This window comes from Berghia stephanieae, chromosome 1 (assembly GCF_034508935.2).
Source record: "Berghia stephanieae isolate SIO BIC M18660-M18661 chromosome 1, UCSD_Bste_1.3, whole genome shotgun sequence".
Lineage (NCBI taxonomy): Eukaryota > Metazoa > Mollusca > Gastropoda > Nudibranchia > Aeolidiidae > Berghia > Berghia stephanieae.
In genome coordinates, this window is record NC_088360.1 from 128,831,000 (window position 1) to 128,851,317 (window position 20,318).

At 32.7% G+C, this 20,318-nt stretch overlaps 1 protein-coding gene across 24 annotated transcripts in view; it reads right to left on the bottom strand.

Annotated features, from left to right (window-relative positions):
- Positions 1 to 4,824: 4,824 nt before the first annotated feature.
- The window catches only part of LOC144963132 (uncharacterized), a 75,038-nt gene continuing 59,544 nt past the window's right edge, over positions 4,825 to 20,318 (bottom strand). For 15 of the 24 annotated variants that reach the window (XM_078896806.1, XM_078896811.1, XM_078896810.1 and 12 more), the window contains 7 exons: positions 19,115 to 19,256; positions 18,227 to 18,265; positions 17,120 to 17,276; positions 16,369 to 16,421; positions 9,593 to 9,615; positions 5,989 to 6,077; positions 4,825 to 5,140 (listed from right to left, as the gene is read on the bottom strand). In XM_078896806.1, the coding sequence (XP_078752932.1) occupies positions 5,115 to 5,140; positions 5,989 to 6,077; positions 9,593 to 9,615; positions 16,369 to 16,421; positions 17,120 to 17,276; positions 18,227 to 18,265; positions 19,115 to 19,256 (529 nt within the window). In that variant the 3' untranslated portion in view covers positions 4,825 to 5,114. Of the gene's footprint in view, positions 5,141 to 5,988; positions 6,078 to 9,592; positions 9,616 to 14,567; positions 14,767 to 16,339; positions 16,422 to 17,119; positions 17,277 to 18,226; positions 18,266 to 19,114; positions 19,257 to 20,318 lie in introns of those variants that run through there. The other 9 variants (XM_078896802.1, XM_078896805.1, XM_078896803.1 and 6 more) reach the window with 2 other exon arrangements.

Genomic DNA, 20,318 nt, shown 5'->3' on the forward strand with positions numbered 1-20,318 from the left:
GGGGGGGGGGGGGGGGGTTTAATAAATAATTTTGTCCCAAGGAAAAGAACGAAAGGGCTTGAACCCAGGACCTTCCAGGTCACAGTGCAATGCCTTAACCACTCTGCATTTTTAAACGTTATGTAAAATCTTAACTTCAAAAATGTGGCAATCTTCGCAGAACAGTATTATGTCTTGGCAAACCTGATGCTTTGAATTTACCTATTCTTAAGATTAAATTATTTAAAAATTGGTCCAAATTAACGTCTTCGTTGGGGAGAAAGAGTTTCTTTAACTTCCAAACACTTAAATGTGACCCATCACCTCAAACCAGTATATGTCAGGGTGATTTAGACTATAACAAATTTATTTCATTGTCCAAAATATGAAACTTGGGTCAATTATTTATTTTTCATGGAGGGCAATAGACAAAGTAGCATCATATGGCAAAACTGAAATCTCACATTTCTGGTCATCTATACAAAAAAAAAAAAACTCCCACATTTTTAAAACTTGATTCACACCAACAATACATACTGTTTTGAGACGAATGGTCACAAATCAACCAGTTAATTCTGACAGAAAACTGTTTCGAGGTGATGTGTTACAAATATTAAAATGTATTAAATTAAGTTGGCTACCACTTTTTTGAGCCTGTCCTCTTACTTTTCCCTTGCACTTAAATAACCCATGTGTTTTTCAAACGCTGTTAACCTTTAAAAACAAACAACCAATTCGTCTGAATAATATATATATATTTATATATTTTAAAAATATTTACCACAATGTTGGAGTCAGTCTACATCGATGTTTCAGGCCTTTTAGCCATCGTCAGGAATGTGTGTTACATGAGTTTGGTTTGTTGTCTGTTGTTGTTAGTTCAAATTAGAAATGTAGAACAAACAACAACAGACAACAAACCAAACTCATGTAACACACAGTCCTGATGATGGCTAAAAGGCCTGAAACATCGATGTAGACTGACTCCAACATTGTGGTAAATATTAAAATAATAATTCGCTCCATTGCTACATGGCGAGCACTATCCGTACCATATTTGTATCAAACACGATTCAATATATATTTATATAAATATGATTTTTTACATGCATGAGTCCAGCAATGACTGTCGTCATTACAATCAATAACTTGTTTTGGTTGAATACTCACTTTATTTCTGATATCATTATCAAACCAATGATAAATAGTTTAAAAAATCTAACTCACAGTCACAAATGTTTGATACATGGAGGGCAAAAAAATAAGATTGTCTGAGGTGATATCAATATTGAGCTATAAATGATATAACATTATTACATGGACAAGGTTGTAAACAAACACAACTACATATTTTCCCAATATATTAACAAACCACAATTATTTCATCAACTTAATTTGATCGATTCACTTAACTTCAAAGCGTTCATTTTCATCAAGACAAGCTGCATTGGGAATAATGAAATGTGACCAATGGCCTCAAAATGGTATCATGTCAGGATCAACTAGGTGCTTAAAATTGAATATGCCAGTAAATGCCTTCAATCAGGCACGTGACTTATGGCTATTTCATTTCCAACAACTAAATTTACTAATTCCGATCATATTTACCTTAAGCACTACAGTCGACTCTGCTTAATGAGTTTTCTATGGGCTTGGGACAGTCACGTTCTAGACACAACCTCATTAGAATGTTTTTTATTTATTTATTTGGGTTTTTAATTTTTTTTTTCTTCTTTTAAATCTTTTCTTTTTCATGTTTTATCGACAACAAAATGTGACATTATTGTTTGTTAGAACAGTAAACGCGAAGCATTGATTGCTTTCTATTCTGCACAAGCTGTTTATAAACCTTTGTCTCCAATCTCGCCAATGTAGATCATCTGCCAAGTGTTCTTCTTGGATCAAGTGGTGTTGTTTGTCTACCGTGTCAAGTTTTTCAGTGTTTGTCAGGGGTGGTGTGTTACATTTCGATGACTCATCCTCATCTTCATTGTCTAGGCATTGTCTTTGTGTGGCTGAAAGGAGTCCAGTGGTTCCTGAGATGCCACTTTACCACTGATGTTGTACATTGTTACGAATCAATCGAATTCTTCGGCCGAAAAGTTGTGTGGCACGGGAACAGTATCGTTGATTTCATGTGACTGTTGGTTGTCACTCCAATCAAGGTGTAGTGATTAAGCGGGAATGTGTAGCAGATAAGCAGAGTGTGCGGTTTACCGATCTGAGATTAAGCGGAGTGAACTGTATTTTCTTTATTTATGATCATTCCGACATAACACCAGTCTGACACAATTTGTCGCATATAAACCCCAAATCAACTCTCAATGGGCAAGACATCAATACATTCAGTAATGACTTTGTCAACATTTCTCACTCTTGCTATGTATTTCATTGAATTGTTCATGGCCTGTGGCACGTGGATTTATCTAGAGGGACCCACTTTCATTGGCTTGACGAACAAGTTAATAACCAATTGCCCCCCGCCACCCCTCTAAGTAGTGATATTCACCATTGATGATAAAACAACAGAATTTCTAACCAACTTTACAATAATAGTTGTAAGCAGAATAATATAAAATTGGATGAATGGATGTGAACATGCGTTGAGCGCATACTTTTACACCCTCATTATTAAATCTGTGATTACTACACCAGAGGTGGCCTTATCACCCACAGCTTAACATTTCACAGTAATAAAACGTCATAACACTACTTAAATATAAAATTTAACAATGAGTAAAAATAGAAATAGAGCTGGAAGTATTAGATTTTTTTTTTTACAGAGTGCAACAAATTTATAGTTTTGTTGGGCAAGCTTTGAAATATGTTCCTTTGTATAATGAATAATGGCATCACTTTGTGAATTAAAAAAAGTGGGTGAAGCAGGCACTTATGTCAATGACAACAAGAAGTGAAGGGAGGAGAGAAGAAAACAGAGGACAAAAATATCACGGGATATTACATAATATTTAATTAAAGATTGTTTTCTTTTAAAAATCAACAATTAAATTTGTGCATACTTCAATGATTTCCTTTGATCAAATCGTCAAGGCACGGAGATTTTCAAACTGATATATATTCATAATAGTGGACCAGACAGAAAACAAAAGAGGAAGACGTGTAAAAATGATCATGGAACAGAAGACAAGAAAAATGAATAAGGGAGAACAAAATAATTAATGAACTATTTCTACCATTTCAGTAATCAAGGCAAGACAATTTTAATAAAATAATCAAATAATCAAATGTTCTAGTCCGGCAAACATTTCATGGCAAGATTGATCGACTTGTCTGCTTTGATTAAAAGATAGAGAAAAAAGAAAAGACTCTTCTTTTTCAAAACAGTGATGCTGATTTTTTAAATTCATTTATTTATTTATTTATTTTTTTTTGGGAGGGATTTTTGATTTTTTGATTTGAAAGGTTCAGTTACTTTAAAAAAATGTGCAACATTATTAATAATGAAAGATCTTTCCTTAAGAATTATATTTGACTACATTTGAGAATGATTTACAAAAATCAACAGCTGGTGCGATGAGATGGCCTTATATTATTGATGGCTTCAACGTGTGTCGCAACAGTAAACAAGCGTGACTCAGTGACAATAACTTTAAAAACGATAATAATTGGAATTTTATGAGTGAGAAAATAAATAATAATGGTGAATGGAAATGTTTTTTGGAAAAATCAATTGTATAAATCATAATATATTTATGCAACAAAAAAAAAATAATTTTAACATTCACAAAAAAAAAAAAAAAAAAAAAAAAAAAAAAAAAAAAAGAAAAAAGGAAAGAAAAAAAATGAGGAAAAAAAGAAAGGAAAAATAACAAAAGATTGAAGACAACAAAATTTGTCTGAAAAATATAACATAAAATCAACAAAGAATAAAAAGAGGAAATAACATAAAACATTTGTTTATATCATATAATACATGAATATTTGATCAACTGTAGCAACATTTTAGGGACTGCGAGTTTTTAGTTTAAAAAATACAAACACTTGATGTCGAGAGTGGATGATAAAATCCTTGTGTTGATTTATCTGTTGAGACAACCAACCTATAACGTTACAGGATGTCATTTGTCTACAAGGCATTAACATTGTCAACATACACAATTTCAATACACTCTTTGTACAGTCAATATAACGTCAAATGGGATCACTTTCCCTCAGCGGGTAACTTTGCGGCAACCGATTTGGAGCATTTTGAGTCATTCCTGGAGTTTTTCAATCATTTTCCTTGTAAGAGGACCTGTATTGTTATCAAAACAAATACTTCATGAAACTAAAGAGATAAAGTGAAAACTAAGCAGCTAGATGTTGTGGTCCATAAAAACAATTTATCTATTTATAAAGAGAAAGATAATTCCAACACTTTACTGTCCTTGAACCTGACTTACTGATTGATGCAAAAATGAAAAAAACAGACATTTTTAAAATATAAGCCATGGTAAATTTAGATAATCTATAACATCAAAAACTCTTCAACCTTTTGACTAGACTTCTCAGGTTTAATCATTTTTGACAAATTGAAAGTTATTTTGAATCATTGAAGTAGAAAATCTTCTGGTCAGAATTTTTAAAAAAATGTGAAGTTTGTCTGTGAAGTCTTTTGTCTGACACTATAGCGTACATATAATGTCACCCTGATAATTATCAAGAAAATATAGAGGGTAAATATGGCTCATACTATACAATGAAGCAATACAAAAAAACGACGTTTAGGGCCTTGACCTTTCTTGGGGGTCAGTCAAGCAGAAAATGATGGAAAAAATCCCCCCCCTCCCTCCCTATATTCTGCTTGTTTTGTATGTCCCATCAAGAAGGTCAAGGACCAAAACATTCTTTTTTTTTCTCTTTTTTTTTGATGTATTATTTCATTTTATGAGCCGTATTTTCCCTCAATATTTTCTTTACATTTTGATTGGCTCACTTAGGCACTTTGAGTTTTTAGTTGCATTGATGACGATTTCCGTAAAGACATTTTGTATTGACATACAACAAACTTGAAGCAGGCACAAATCTTCAATCTCTCTTGTAATTAATGTTGAGTACAATTTCATCCATGATGGAAATAAAGACAAATGTTCTGGAATTTGGATGCTGGAATAGACAGGGAGTCCCGAGGCCTGCTATTCACAGAATTCATAAATTTCCTCTGAAAATAGAATGAGAGGACAAACTTTATTGATGTCTGTATAAATACTTAAAGAAATCTTTAAAGCACTCTGCAAGTGTTCTATCAAAATTATATAAAAAAGATAAAACTAACCCAAAACTTTAGCTTTTATGAAGAGAACTATCAAATAAACGTGTTCTAAGCGCTTTTAAGGGCATCCTAAGTCAACAGGAAAACTCAACAAGTAGGATGACACATGATGCTTGTAAGGTGCTACTAAAATTTTTTATTGACAAAGATCAACCAGAGCCTCATTTCACACTTGAGTAAGGTAAGAGAATGCGTGTATAGAGCCTTTTCCTAGAACTCAAGTTTGCTGAATTCAAGGCAATTAGAAAACTGTTGCAATCAAACAGTCCTGGCAAGCAGTGCCTTTAGCGTTGTCTGAATTTTTTTACTCAAAATAATATAATTATGCTTGGTGAATGATAAATCAAGAAGGTATAAGTCATTAATTTATGAAATTATTTCAACTTTACACAATAACTAAAAATATACAAAATCTATTTGCTTAATCAGCTTGCATATTGAATATTAATAAACTAAGTGTTCCATCAATGACAAGTTAATAATAATAATAATAATAATAATAATAATAATAATAATAATAATAATAATAATAATAATAATAATAATAATAATAATAATAATAATAAAATAATAATAATAATAATAATAATAATAATAATAATAATAATTACATTACCAACAATAACCATTCCACAAGTCATTAAATAAACATATGTATTTCAAACTATTAGAGGTTTCATAATAATGATGTCTCAAAACAGGAAATACTTGTTTAAACACAAAATCCAGTCACTCACCTCCGTCTTCCTCTTCATGCAGTAAAGGCATGCCTGAGGTAGGACCATTTTCTTCTGGCACGTCATCGTAAGTTGGTTGGTCAAAGTCCCTGCAGAAATAAAATATGGGAGATACCTGAAGCCTGGGATCAGAAAAATAGTCATGAAAAGTTGAAAATGGAGAAGGTTCGGTTTGAAATAATACTGTTTCAATCCAAAGCCTTTTCTTATTCAATTTTTGTCAGTTTTTATATAAATTGTAGGTATTTGATTATCTCCCCTCAGGCTTCACCTGCCAAATACTGGAATACACAATTCTACAATTCACCATCCATTTCAGAGCTAACAAGTGTACACATAAAAAAAAAAGCGAAATTGGGCTTTCTTCATAAGCTTGTACATGATGCAATCGTACTTGTTTCCATAATGGCCAAAGTTGTTCAGTAATTTTTGCTTAAGAAAAAGTAGAGATTCAGCAGGTCGGAAGTGTTTGTCAGTTGTTTTTGTGTGTGTGTGTTTTGTTTTCAGGAGTTATGCAGCGCATGTGACAATATTAGGTAATTTCAGCGTCAGAAAAAAGGAAGATTATATTGAGGAAGTGCTATAGATCTGGAGTTAAAAGCACCAAAGAAAAAGCAAGACAAAGGGGACTAATTCAAAAAGAGAACAGAAGATTCCATGAGCAATCCATCAATGTGCCTATTTTGACAATACCCAAAAGTCCCATCCAAGCACAAGCAAACACTCCCGCTATGAAGGATAAACTCAAATGTTACAAAGTACAATGCATTCAAAAATTATAACTATAATTAATAACTTAGTACATAACAGAGAGATGATTTTCAAGGAAAAAGTATCATCTCTCAAAATAAGATCCTATACTATACAAAGATACTATACTCCCTCCAAGCTAAGGATCACACCAGGACCATAAAAAACCCCAAGCAATTTCAATCCAAAACAAATACAGAGCAACATGGAGAGAGAAAGCGGACAGGGGGGATAGAAATCACAACAAGTGACCTCTTTGCCCAATACTGGAGGTCAGAAGACCCCACCCAGCATTTTCTTGTTGTTATGGTGTGTTTGTGGATGACATTCCAGTCAAACAGAAATGTGTGTAAAACAGGAAACCATGTAACACTTATTTTTGTGTAAAACTAGTTATTGTATGTCAAATGATCACACAGTTTTTGAATCTGGTTTTGATGAGAAAATAATCTATTTGGTTTCTGTATATATCTCCTGGGCTCTTCCAAGTGTATAGGCGCCTCTTTGGTTGTTTGAATATGGTGTTTATTATGGAATTTGAATCTTATGAGAGAACGGAAACATTCAAAGGGTACCCCTAGGTACAATGAACTGGACAAATCAGTAAAGAAAAAGTGTATCCAGGCTAAAGAAGACTGGCTTGATGAAAAGTGCCACCGTATTGAGAAGCTATCACATGAGAGAAACCCTGGACCAATGTTTGCTGAAATCAAGAAATTCACATATAAAAACGCTCAATCTGGCGGTTGCATCAAAGATAAATCAGGTAGACTCCTCTTTGAGGTAGAAGAAATCGCCAATAGATGGAAAGAATACGTGGAGGAGCTATTCAATGCGGACAGAGGTGACAACCATATACAGTCCTTTCTACGGGGACCCACAATCCTAAGATCAGAAGTAGAGAAAGCCCTATACTGCATGAAAACAGGGAAGGCAAATGGAATAGATGGGGTGTCAACAGAAATGCTGCAAGCACTGGGTGAATTTGGCGTTGATGTGATAACGGACCTTATGAATGAAATATACGAGTCAACGCACATCCCAGAAGACCTTCGCACTTCTATCTTCATACTGCTACCCAAGAAAGCGGGTGCAATTGAGTGTTCGGACTACAGAACAATCAGTCTTATGTGCCATCTACTGAAACTCCTCCTGACAATAATCCTGAAAAGAATCTCGTCAAAAGTAGATCGTGAGATTTCAGAACAGCAAACTGGATTCAAAAAGAACAGTGGCACCAGGGAGGCAATTTTCGACTTAAAAATCCTGTCAGAAAAATACTTAGAGGTCCAAAAAGACATATATGCCTGTTTTATCGACTACTCAAAGGCATTTGATTCTGTTAGTCATCAGAAACTTATCCAGGACCTTGTGGCAATAGGTGTGGAAGAGAATGATGTGGCTCTAATCGCTAATCTGTACTGGCAGCAAAAGGCTCAGATAAAAGTGCAGGCAGATACAACAGATGCAATTGAAATCAAGAAAGGAGTACGCCAGGGGTGTGTTATGTCTCCTTGCTTGTTTAATTTATACACAGAGTCTATTTTTCGGCAAGTAGAAACAGCACAAGGGTTGAAGGTTGGTGGCCACAACATCAACAATCTACGTTACGCTGACGATACTGTCCTGTTGGCGGAAAGTAAGGAAGACCTACAGAAGCTACTTTCAAAAGTGAATGAAGAGAGTAAAGAAAAGGGGCTGTTCATGAATGCGAAGAAGACAAAAACAATGGTGATAACAAAAAAGAAAGAGCCATAGACATAGAATAGAAATAGAAGAGTGTCCAGTGGAACAAGTAAAGGAGTTCACGTACTTGGGGCAGTTGGTAACAGCCGATGCAAAGTCTGACAAAGAGATCAGGAGACGAATAATGCTGGCCAAAAATGCGTTCATGAAACTAAAGCCAATCCTCAACAACACAAATATCTCCATCAGAACATGAATGAGATGCACCAAATGCTATGTGTGGTCCATTTTCTTTTATGGTTGTGAAACGTGGACACTAACCGCACAGACAGAACAACGTATTGAAGCTTTTGAGATGTGGACGTACAGGAGAATACTGAAAATACCTTGGACAGCAAGAAAAACAAACATCGAAGTCCTCGACCTAATGGGCCAAAAACAAAAAGAACTTCTTTTGACTGTGAAGCACAAAAAGCTGTCATATTTTGGACATATGCGAAGACATGATAGTCTCGAAAAAAGGATAATGGAGGGAAGAATTGAAGGAAAGAGAGGCAGAGGAAGAGAAAGGAAATCCTGGACAGATGGCATCAAGGAAGCTACAGGACGGCGCATGGCAGACTGTAACGAGGCTGCAATGGACCGTGAAGGATGGAAGGCCATGACATCCGACCTCTGGAAAGAGATGGAACCCGGGTAAGGTAAGGTAAGTGGTATGTCAAATGATAAAGATTTTATTTTTATAGTGTTTAAAATTAGAAATCATTTTATACTAATTGTATGTAAAACTAGAAACTGCTTCATACTTATTGTGTGTCAAACTAGAAACCATTTAATACTTATTGTGTGTCAAACTAGAAACCATTTAATACTTATTGTGTGTCAAACTAGAAACCATTTAATACTTATTGTGCGTCAAACTAGAAACCATTTAATATTAATTGTGAGTACAATTAAAACCACTTAATACTTATTGCATGAAAACATTTTATAATAATTATGTGTAAAACTAGAAATCATTTTATACATATTGTGTGTAAAACTAGAAACCATTTTACTCTTAATGTGTGTATAAATAGAAGCGTTTTTACACTTATTGTGTGTAAAATCAAAAAACATTTTGTAAATATTGTGAATCAAATTAGAAACCATTTAATTTAATACTTACTCATCGGTTTGACCCGTCATTGCCTGGGGAAAAACAAAACAAAAACAAATGAATATTGTATTAGTTTTTAATTGTAGTTTTTATTCATATGAAATTCATCTAAGACAAGGGACGTGGAAGAAAATGTTAAATTAATATCAAGTGTTTTTTATGTAAATTCCAAATGAGTTCAAAGACATCAGGTTGCTATCATTAATATTGCTATACATAATGATATGGCTTGAGTGTAATGCTAAATCAATAATTAAATGAACATTTTTTTAAAAAAGGACTTATTCTTGCCCTTCATTATTTACAAAAATTTGATGCATGTAAATATTGAATCTGAAACTCATGACGAAAATCAATTGAAAAACAGGAACATAAACATGACATAATATCCACTTTATTCCTCAAAATAAAAACATTCAGCACCATTAGCATCAAAACAAAAATAATTTAGCAATTAAAAACAAAAAGAACATAGAAAAAAAACAAAAAAAACAAAACAAACCCCAAAAAACAAAACAAACAAACAAAAAAAACCCCCAAAAAACAAATTGAAAACAAACAAAAATGCATGCTGGTTTCCCATTAAATTAACAAATCTGAAATTCAAGAGTTAGGAATCCTTTTAAATGTGCCTATCACAGACTATTTGGTAAGGCAAGAGTCTGCATAGTCGGTGGAATTGTTCATCAAATATTCCTTAATTTAAATGACAATTTGTTTTTCTTATAAATGAATAAAAGAGTGGCTTTTATTCATAACAAAGTCAAAACAAGACACGCATGGAATATCAATTAAGTGCCAAAAAGTATAGAGTACTCACTAATTTCAACCTTAATGAGTAGTATCGATGAAGATATCGAAAAAGCCCTATCCCTTTGACAATGTGTCCATTTTCTGGTTTTATCTTACACATGATAAAACATTGAATACGCATTGATATTCAAGTGCTTTAAGTTGAAATTATTTAATTTAATTAATTTGAATTAAGTTCCAAATTGACCAAATGATAAAATGTATAAGCTTGTTTCTAGATATATAGTTGACTGCAACAAAAGCTTTTTTGCCGTTTCTAAAATTATGAATAACAGACAACAAACATTTCCAACATTATGAAAGCACAATCTCTTAGAAGTTTCTGGATTGAGCTGTCAAAACCTTATTCTTAATCAAATTCATGTTTGTCGGAACCAGAAATGTCTTTCGTTATATTTGTATGGACCCATTGCATCTACATATTAAGGTACCATACACCACATTCCAGATTATATAAAAGCAAACATGACAATAAACATTTTGTTTATTATAATTGCGAGTTAAAACGCATTCCATGACTTGATGTTCAATTGTTTTTTCATCTATCTGTTATTGAATTTTGAAAACACGGACAATAAACTTTTATATTTTTAGGTTCAAAATTTGTGAAAGTCTCTTCATTTATTCAATGCAAGGATTTCATTATTCATTTCTATCAATGTGCATAATTTGGAGTTCTGATAACCGAATACAATTATGGTCGTGACTGAACATTGTTGTGGACAATATTTAATCTCGGTTTAGGAGTATTTCCACTATGTATGGCAATGAGACTATAACAATTTGGATTATCAGACCTGCAAATAAGTACACCTTGGCTTAGAAAAAATGATAAATTATTACATTTATCAGATCAAAATACAGAAAGTCATTTCAGTTATTCATTTTTATCTATCTTCATTATGTGGATATATTGTCTCTGTAATTCTGTAATATTTTATGTTGCAAAAGAGTATTTTCTCCTGTTGTAAAAATTTTGAACAAAGACTAAAGGTGTTTCCATTCCAAATATAATGACATTTTTTTTTTCACCGGGTAATGGATACATAGACTGCCATGCAAATATTTACTGAGAAATAATTTTAAAAAATTAATCATAGCCCAATTGGATATCATGCATTTTGGTACAGACCTACATGTACATATTTGCAGGTCTGGTAACCCACCACAATCATGGGCTTAATTCAACATTGTTATCAGACCTGCATATAAGTACATGCCTTTCAGGCAATCCAAGTGATAAACTGAGGTATATGTACAGAGAAAAAATTAAATAAAACAATAACCCCCATCACCGCTACTGATTGTTGATATAATAGATGTAAAAATAAATTTGTTTCTTTTACAATCAGAGTTGTCTGCCTTGCTGCTAAAAGGGCCAGCGATTTCTCCAGGTTACAGTTTGAATCAAGGAAATAATGGAGCATGACCTTGACACAGGGTTGAGGCAAAAATAAAAAAATGATATTAGATTGTTTTGATTAGTATAGGCAGAGTTTTCCATAAAATGTCGAAGCCCCTTACATTAATACGTATAAATCAATCCAATTAAGCAGCTTTCCCTTTATCCAATTCCTTTGAATGACTTCATAACGGGAACATACATGCAGTAACTATTATAGCATTTGTAGTGATGAAGTAATTGTAGCAAAAATAACAAAGGGATTCTGAACTTCTTTTCAGTTGCTTGTCTACAATTGTGGTTTCCATTTTCCATAATATTCAACATTTCATATGCGTCGCCACAATGTAAAGACCAACGATCCAATGACTCATTTATATTGAATTGTTATGACAATATCCCATAGACATCCAATAGAAATCAAGGACATAAAGATTTGCCCACTGTTGTGTGTACACAATTTCATTCAATACCCTGTACTCGTCAAAAACAAACCAAAAATAAAAACACTTGCATCATAATCTGCGCTCTTCTTGCCTTTTCATTGCTTCCCAAGAGGATCAATTTGTAAAGTCTAGCAAATAAGTCAAAAGGAACTCAATGTCGCTATTGATTATGAGTCCACAAAAATACTATTATTATTTCTCTCAATAAAGGACATTTTGTTTAGCGGTGTGAAAGAAAAATGGCAAAAAAAAAAAAAAAAGAAGTTTGTGAAACTCTGATTTTAATTAATCAGCTTGTGCTCCAATTAACCGAAGAAATTATATAGAAAAGATTCTGTCACACAGACAGATTGTTCCAATTAAGCATCTGCTCTGATTAAGCAGCATTCCAACTACCGACTTCATCATTATCTAAATATGACTTTCTCAGAGATAAAAAAAAGCAAAAGAATAATTTTGATCAAAAAAGCTGTGACATGAAGACAAGGTCAGCTGATATGTCTAGATGATAGCTGGGAGAGCGGGGGGGGGGGGGGGGGGGGGGGGGGGGGGGGATTAGTCAGCTTTAACTGCAACTACCCAGTCTATATGATTTTCTAACGCGTGTATTTCTTCACAAGACATTGAATGTGAATCAAGCTTATCTTTTGTAAACAAATGCAATGTAGTCTGCTTATACAGGCATAATATTAATAATAATAAAATTAATTATAATAATAATAATAATAATAATAATAATAATAATAATAATAATAATAATAATAATAATAATAATAGTAAAAATAACAACGAAAAACAACCAAATACAATAACAACAATGCACATTTGTTTAGCGCAATGTATCCTGCTATGTGTAAGCTCTGGACAATTTATGCGAGCTTTTATATAACGTAATGTGCACTAAATGCGCTTAAAATGCTTTACAAGGAGTCCCAAGCAAATAGCAACACTTAAAATGTAGAACGAGCCATGATCCTGTAAGGTGCTATTACAAAAGAAATAGTAAGGAACATACACCAATTGGGATAACGAGTGACATTCACAAGAACTGAGTTTCTAAAAAAAATCGGAGTTGTTAGATCTGATGAAAAGTTCTTTGCTATAAACTAACATCCTTTTCAAAGGACAGCAAGAAATTGTTCCTGTTTGTTTAAAACTACCTGGCACCATGACATTAAAAAAAATGTAGACAGAGCAACAATAGAATACAAATCCTCAGGACAACTCCTCATCATGATCCTTACATTTCTTTTTCAAAGGACCATTTTGAAGGCAGATAAAAGCACTATTGACTTTTAATCTATCGGTGTATAGTGACCAAATCTCACAATCACGACAGTCTTCGACACAATACCGCTGCTTCTCTCATAAAATAATTATAAAATCTTGTTGTTTGCGTAGAAAATGCCAATTTTCAAAATGGCCAAAAACTTTAAAACTTCATATTTCAACAAATCAAGACGACCCCAGATTTTTCTTTTCATAAATATGACAATAAACAAAATAAAAACATAAAAAGCTAAGTAAAATTACAAAACAAAATACAAAGCAACACTAAAAGTATAAATTTGAAGAAAAAAAAAGGGTTGATAATGCAACAATAAAAGTAAATTAAAAAAAAAAACGCAGATAAAGCAACAATAGAATACAAATCTATTACAACATGAATAAATCTGACAGGCATTGCTTTTTACTGATATTCCATCCTATAACTTTATTGTCATTGATGAAAATCGTAAAGAGAGAAGCAGGCAATGAATAGTTAACACAGACTGCTTTCCTTGGACAAAAAAAAAAAGATAAAGTTTAACTGAGTAATGTATAAAAATAATTTTTACAGCTTTAAAAAAGACATAAAATACAAGACACGGAACATTTCAACGAGCCCAAAACATTCCTTGTTTGGTATTTTGTTCTTTTTTGAAGCTGTGATATTCATTTCTGTACTTTGCTTTTTACAGTCTACAGTTTCTACCAGCTTAGTATTCACTTTGACTTGAGATAAGAATTATCTAAAACAAAAAAAATGCTTTAAAATTTTATTTAACGAAATTGGAATCAATATAAAAAACAAATAAAATAAAGCAAAACAATAACGTAGATGAATCAAATGAACGAAAAAAATACAACCCCGTTTTATTGGATTTGTGGGATTTTAAATAAAGGTTGACTGTGGTGTTCACAACATCACAATTGTAATCTTTTTATAGAATGTGAACAATGAATACTCTCAGCAATAGAGTAAAATCCATAATGTGGTGTTAGTACTACTCTAGAGCAATGACAAGGTCTGAGGTTCAATGACCAAAATCCTATTTTCGTATTTTGTTTTTCTTGGCACGATGTCGTCATTAAAAAAATTTCAGAATTTTATCTGAAAATCGAGTTATAAACTTTTTTAATGTCCATCCAAAACATTCACCAAATCCAAAGAAAAAGGGTTCTATCAACTATTTATTTAACACTGTGCAAAACAAACAATGGCAGAAAGAATGTCAAATGTTCTTTGTTACCTTCGACACCTGTTTTATTTTAGTTTTTTTTAGGGGGTGAGGGATGAATAGATGAAAGATGAAAATAGATAATAATGTAGATAATAGATGATAAGATGGAATAATATTGTAGATGATAGATGAGAATAGTTGCATTTTGTCTATCTATCTATAAAGAAGTTAAAGGATTAAACTACAAACAGTTTCATATAAAGTTTATAATTAATTTGAAGAAATTCATTTGTCAAGAATAATAGACGTAATTCATAAACTGTATAGCCTATTACATTGGTTTATAACTTGTAATAGATGAGATTAAAAAATAATTCACTTTCTTATTTAAAAGTATCCCTGACAGCTTAGTGCATACCCAACCATACCTTAAAAAACTCCAAATAAATGCAATTATTTTTTCATTTTCATTTTCGAGCACAGACATTACCAGAGGAGACCAGTTTAATATCCTCATTGACAGACAAAACTTGTATTAGTGAAATTTAATTTTCTTCTTCTTCCTTTTGTTTTGTTTTTTTGTTGAATAGAATCATAAAAAACAACTGTGGAACAGCGTCAAGAATGATAGGAAAAATGTTCCTTCTGTCGATAGATCTATAAAAATGGACATGCTAGATAAAATATTCTTCGAAATCCTTCCCAATATAATCATAACTGACTTCAAATGCAAGGTCAGTTGTCCTAAATAACCGTTAACATTGTATGAAATGCATGATAAATAACATTGTCAGGAAGGGACAAAAGGGAAAGGCAGGTAAAAGGCATTCAGAAAGATAAGTGGAGCAAACAATTAATAACATGAAATGAAGTGAGTAGTGATGTCCTAGAAGACAGAAGATGATAACAACTTTTTGCGGTGATGGGAATCAAACTCAGAACCAAACTGATATGGCAACTCCACCAGCCTGTTAGAGGGATGCTTTCCAATCAAAGTCATCCACCCCTGGCGAGTCTGATTCCCATAACTGCAACAAGTTTTTATAATTACTATTGTCTTCTGGCACTTCTCTTCTCACTTTATTTTATGTCATTAAAAACATTCCCAAAGGAAAATCAAATGTTGAATTATATCAGGAAACTTCCACTAAACAATCTTTGAAACAAACTAAACACACGAGGGAGGAAATTAAAATCAACCAAGGATAAAACTGGAATGCAGAGGACAAAAACCACAAACAAGCCATTTTAAGGGATATCTTTTTAAAATCTTTGTCACACCTTGACAAGAAATCTTATTGAACAAAAATGAATATAACACCTTCAAGAAAGAACAAATTCAGAACGTTTTGAGCTCAAAACTCTTAATCAGCCAAAAATGAAAATAATTGGAAAAATAAAACTTCACTTACAATCTGTATAGAACATTTCAGGCTCCAAGCCTTTCTTCATACAACAAAAACAATCAAAATAATAACACTTCAATGTCAAGTGAAGTTTTATCAATTTAATTGTTTTTGATCTTGGCCGAAACATGGTTTTGAGCTTGTAACATCCTGTGCTTAAAATTTTGTTCTTTTTTTTTTGTACCTGTTATATTCAATTTTCGTTAGTCCACAGCTTCTATCAGCTTGGTATTTACTTTGACTACAAATCTTGTATGATGTATAAAATCCTTACCTGCCGAATGATGCTGGGGTCCACCTCAATGTTCTGACTATCCACATAACCCACTGTCAATTAACAAAAATAACAAAAAAACACTCATGACATATTATATGAAACACCTCCCCCCCCCCCCCCTAAACGAACATGTATATAGCGCAATGTCCACTAAATATGCTCAAAGCGCTTTACAAGGGGTCCCTAGCCAACAGCAACATTTAGCATGTAGGACAAGACATGATGCCTGTTAGGCGATATTACATTTTTTCTGAAAGAGACAAACTGTTAACGGCCAGGTACTCATTTTACACCGGAGAACTGTGAGAGATGGCAACTAAAGAGTCTTTTATAAGGACTTAACTATGCGCCGTTCATAGTGGACTCAAACTCAGGACCTTCTGATCCAAAGGCGAGTATCATACCACAAGACCACATTGCTGAGCATTACAAATGATTTAGAGGAGACTCAAGTTTGAGACTGTGTGACTAATTGTGAGGTCATCTCAAATGACTGATATTAAAATAAAAATTCTTGTGTAAAAATGAGTAAAAAAAAATAAAATTTCAGCAATCTTCTGTTTATTGTTTTGCTGTCTACGGGTTTACACATCAAACATCTATTGTATGTACTGATTCCATCCAAAGACTTTTCAATTTCATCCATTTGTAAGTATTTTTAGGATCCCAGTCTTCGAGCAGTCGTTCTACTTGGGAATCAATAAAGAGAATTTATGTAATGATCTTTAATTATCTTGTAATAACTTACATTGTGTATCAACCTTGACCAGCCACTTGTTTGGGGGGTTGGAGTCTAGCCGGACAATGGTCACTATCTGACCCTTCTTGACCTTTAAATTGAGACCACTTGCCCTTGCATCTTGCTTGATGACGCCTTCACCCACCATCTTCTCATTTCCTGTCAACTAATGCCATTTGAGAAAAATTAATCATTGCAATTAGTAACAATTATAACAAAATCACTTTTAATACAGATTCCAAAAGTATTTTTTACCATCCTAGCCCCGCTACTTAGAATTTTATAAAAAATGGGAGTTTTAACTGGAATTAATATCAGTCATTCCACCATATCTTATAATTTACCATTTTGTGCTCAATTGTCTTTTATGCTTAGATCCTCAAACAAGTTTTATATAGAATAATTAAATAAACTACTGTAATTTAGTAGTTGGGGCAAAAAAAAAGTATGTAAACTTTGTTAACAGTTTTTTGACAGTATAAAATATTAGTACTGCTGTAATTTTGGGGAAAAGACACCCACTTTTTGGATTAATTTCATAATTCATTTCATCTTAAACTGATGGAAACTAAATTTGATCACAGCTTTTAGAAATATCTTTATAATGAAAAATGATGATTTTTCATATCAAATGATTCTTGAATGATGTTTTGGCAAAGTGTCAGATATGACTCACTCTATCAAAACGGTATAATGTCGGAATGGATCAGTCCATGAAAAATGAATTTATAATCAAAATAATAAATACTAAATTTGAATTTTTTGCAATGTGAGAATTTGTATTTATTCTCAACCATAGCAAAAAGAAATAAACCGAATTTTTCATTCTACTTCAAATTTCAAATACCCAGCTCATCCCAACATGATTCCAGCTTGGGTCAGTGAGTTACATATTTACTATATTTTACACAATAGTTGGTTTAAAGCTTAAAGTTAATATGAGGCATTTTCCTTTTACTGACTTTAAGATATCCATGTTTTTGTTACCCTTTATTATTGGATTTAATCAATTCCAAATATACAAAGAGCCAAACCACATTACATGGTTCTTGTGCTATCCAAATTTTAAAATAAATCTTAACAAGCTGATTTTATAATAGTGACATGAATACTCACATTGAATTTATTTCTTAGCCTCATTTCCTCTTCTTCTTTCTGGAAAAAAAAGTAGTAAAAGGAAGTTAAAATAATATAGCCAGTCATAAATTGATCTAAAGTAACACTCATGACATTATAAACAAACAAAAAAACAAAAAAACAACAAATATCAAACAAATCCTGATTCCCCCCCCCCCCCACCAGGAAACAAAAAAAGCAAAAATAAAAAGCAATCAAACGTATAACCCAGAAAAATAAATATACATAAATTATTCAAATTATATCTATTCAAGTAAACTTCTTCCATAAAAGACCTTCTATGACTTGTAAAAAGTTGTAAACTTAATTCATAACCTTTGACTAGAGAATAAAGCTGTAGAAGGCACAACAATTGATGGGGCATGAGGGTAGATATCATGATTCACAAACGATTCATTTTAAAAATATTGTATTCATAATATTCAGACAATGCTGAAATCACTGAGAAATCCGAAACGGAGTGTATGGAACATTGCCAGACAAAGCAGAAGAAAACTACAAGAGAAAAAATCATCCCTAAAAATCAGCCTGCTTTGATTGGTGATCAAGTCTCAGAGCTCCTGATTTCATTGCTTTATTATTCTCAAAAGTACATGTTTCCATTGTGAACCCTTTTCTGCATCATAACAAACAACCATTCAATACAAAAAGACAAGGACAAGGACATTGGGGCATGGTTCATTTATAATCGTCAATTTGAAATCATTTCTAACACATTCCTTAAGACTATCTTCTGTAGGGGGATGAAAGACATAGGAAAATTCTTAAAATTTGCTGTCTCTGTTTCATCAAGAAAATTCTGGAAGGGGAGGGGTGTGTGTTAAGGCAGAAATAGCTTCATAGATAAGATATAATATACAGAATTACCTTTTTCCTCTTCTTTTCTTCTTCTCTCTCCCTCTTTTCTTTATCTCTCTTTTCCTTCTCCTCCTTCTTTCGAGCAGCAGCCTCCTCTTTCAACCTTTTCTTCTTCTCTTGTTCTGTCTCTGTCGGTTCACTGCTTGTACTTCTGTAATGTCAAAGAAAACAGTTTTTATTACAATACACAGTCTATTACAGTGAAATCTTGTTATATAAACCACCTCTGTGACTCTGGCCTACTGGTGGTACACCAATTTGATATTATAACAATATATGATTCTTAGACTATTATTTTTATTTATTTTTTTTTTTTTAACATTCTGGACATGTTCACAATCGCTGCATGAGCTTGTGAGAGTGCGGTGAGAACAAAATTCAGATTCCAAAATGCAAAAGTGCATGAAATCTTTTATCCTTCAAACGATTCTGGTTTCGTTATTTCTGATTGAAACACTTCTTTTTAAAAATCAAGTCAAAGTGATACAAAGCTGTTAGAAGTGGTGGACTGTAAAAAATAAAAAATAAAAATGAATATAACAGTTTAAAAAAAGAACAAAATACCAAAAACATAACATTTTGGGCTCAAAACCCTTCTTCAACCACAAAAAATAACAATCACAACATAAATACATTACTTTTTCTCTACGTCTATCTGGTTTTTAGGTAATAAATTTATGTTTTTATTGTTTTCTGTTGAGCCCGAACCGTTCTGTGTTTGGTATTATGTTCTTTTTTGAAGCTGTAATATTCATTTTCATAAAAAAATTAAAAAAAAAAAAGTCAACAAAACAAAACGATGATACTACTAGTCATCTGCTCTACTTAAGATATATTTATAGTTTGACACCTACTTAACATATATATAAAGCTCAAATTTTTTTAACTTAAGATATATTTAAAGTTTGACAATCTGATGTCATTGAGCTCTGAGCTTTTTTTTAGAGAGCGCAATATCCACTAAACGTGCTCAAAGCGCTTTACAAGAGGTCCATGGCCAACAGTAACACTTAACACGTAGGAGGCAATATTACAATTTTTTCAGACAGAGACAACGCTGTTAACGCCAGGTACTCATTTTACACCTGAGTACGGTGAGAGAATGTGAGTAAAGAGCCTTTTCCAAGGACTCAACTAGCGCTAGGACCTTCCGATCCAAAAGTGAGTGTCGTACACTGACCACTAGCGCTACTTGTTGTTTGTTTGTTTTTTG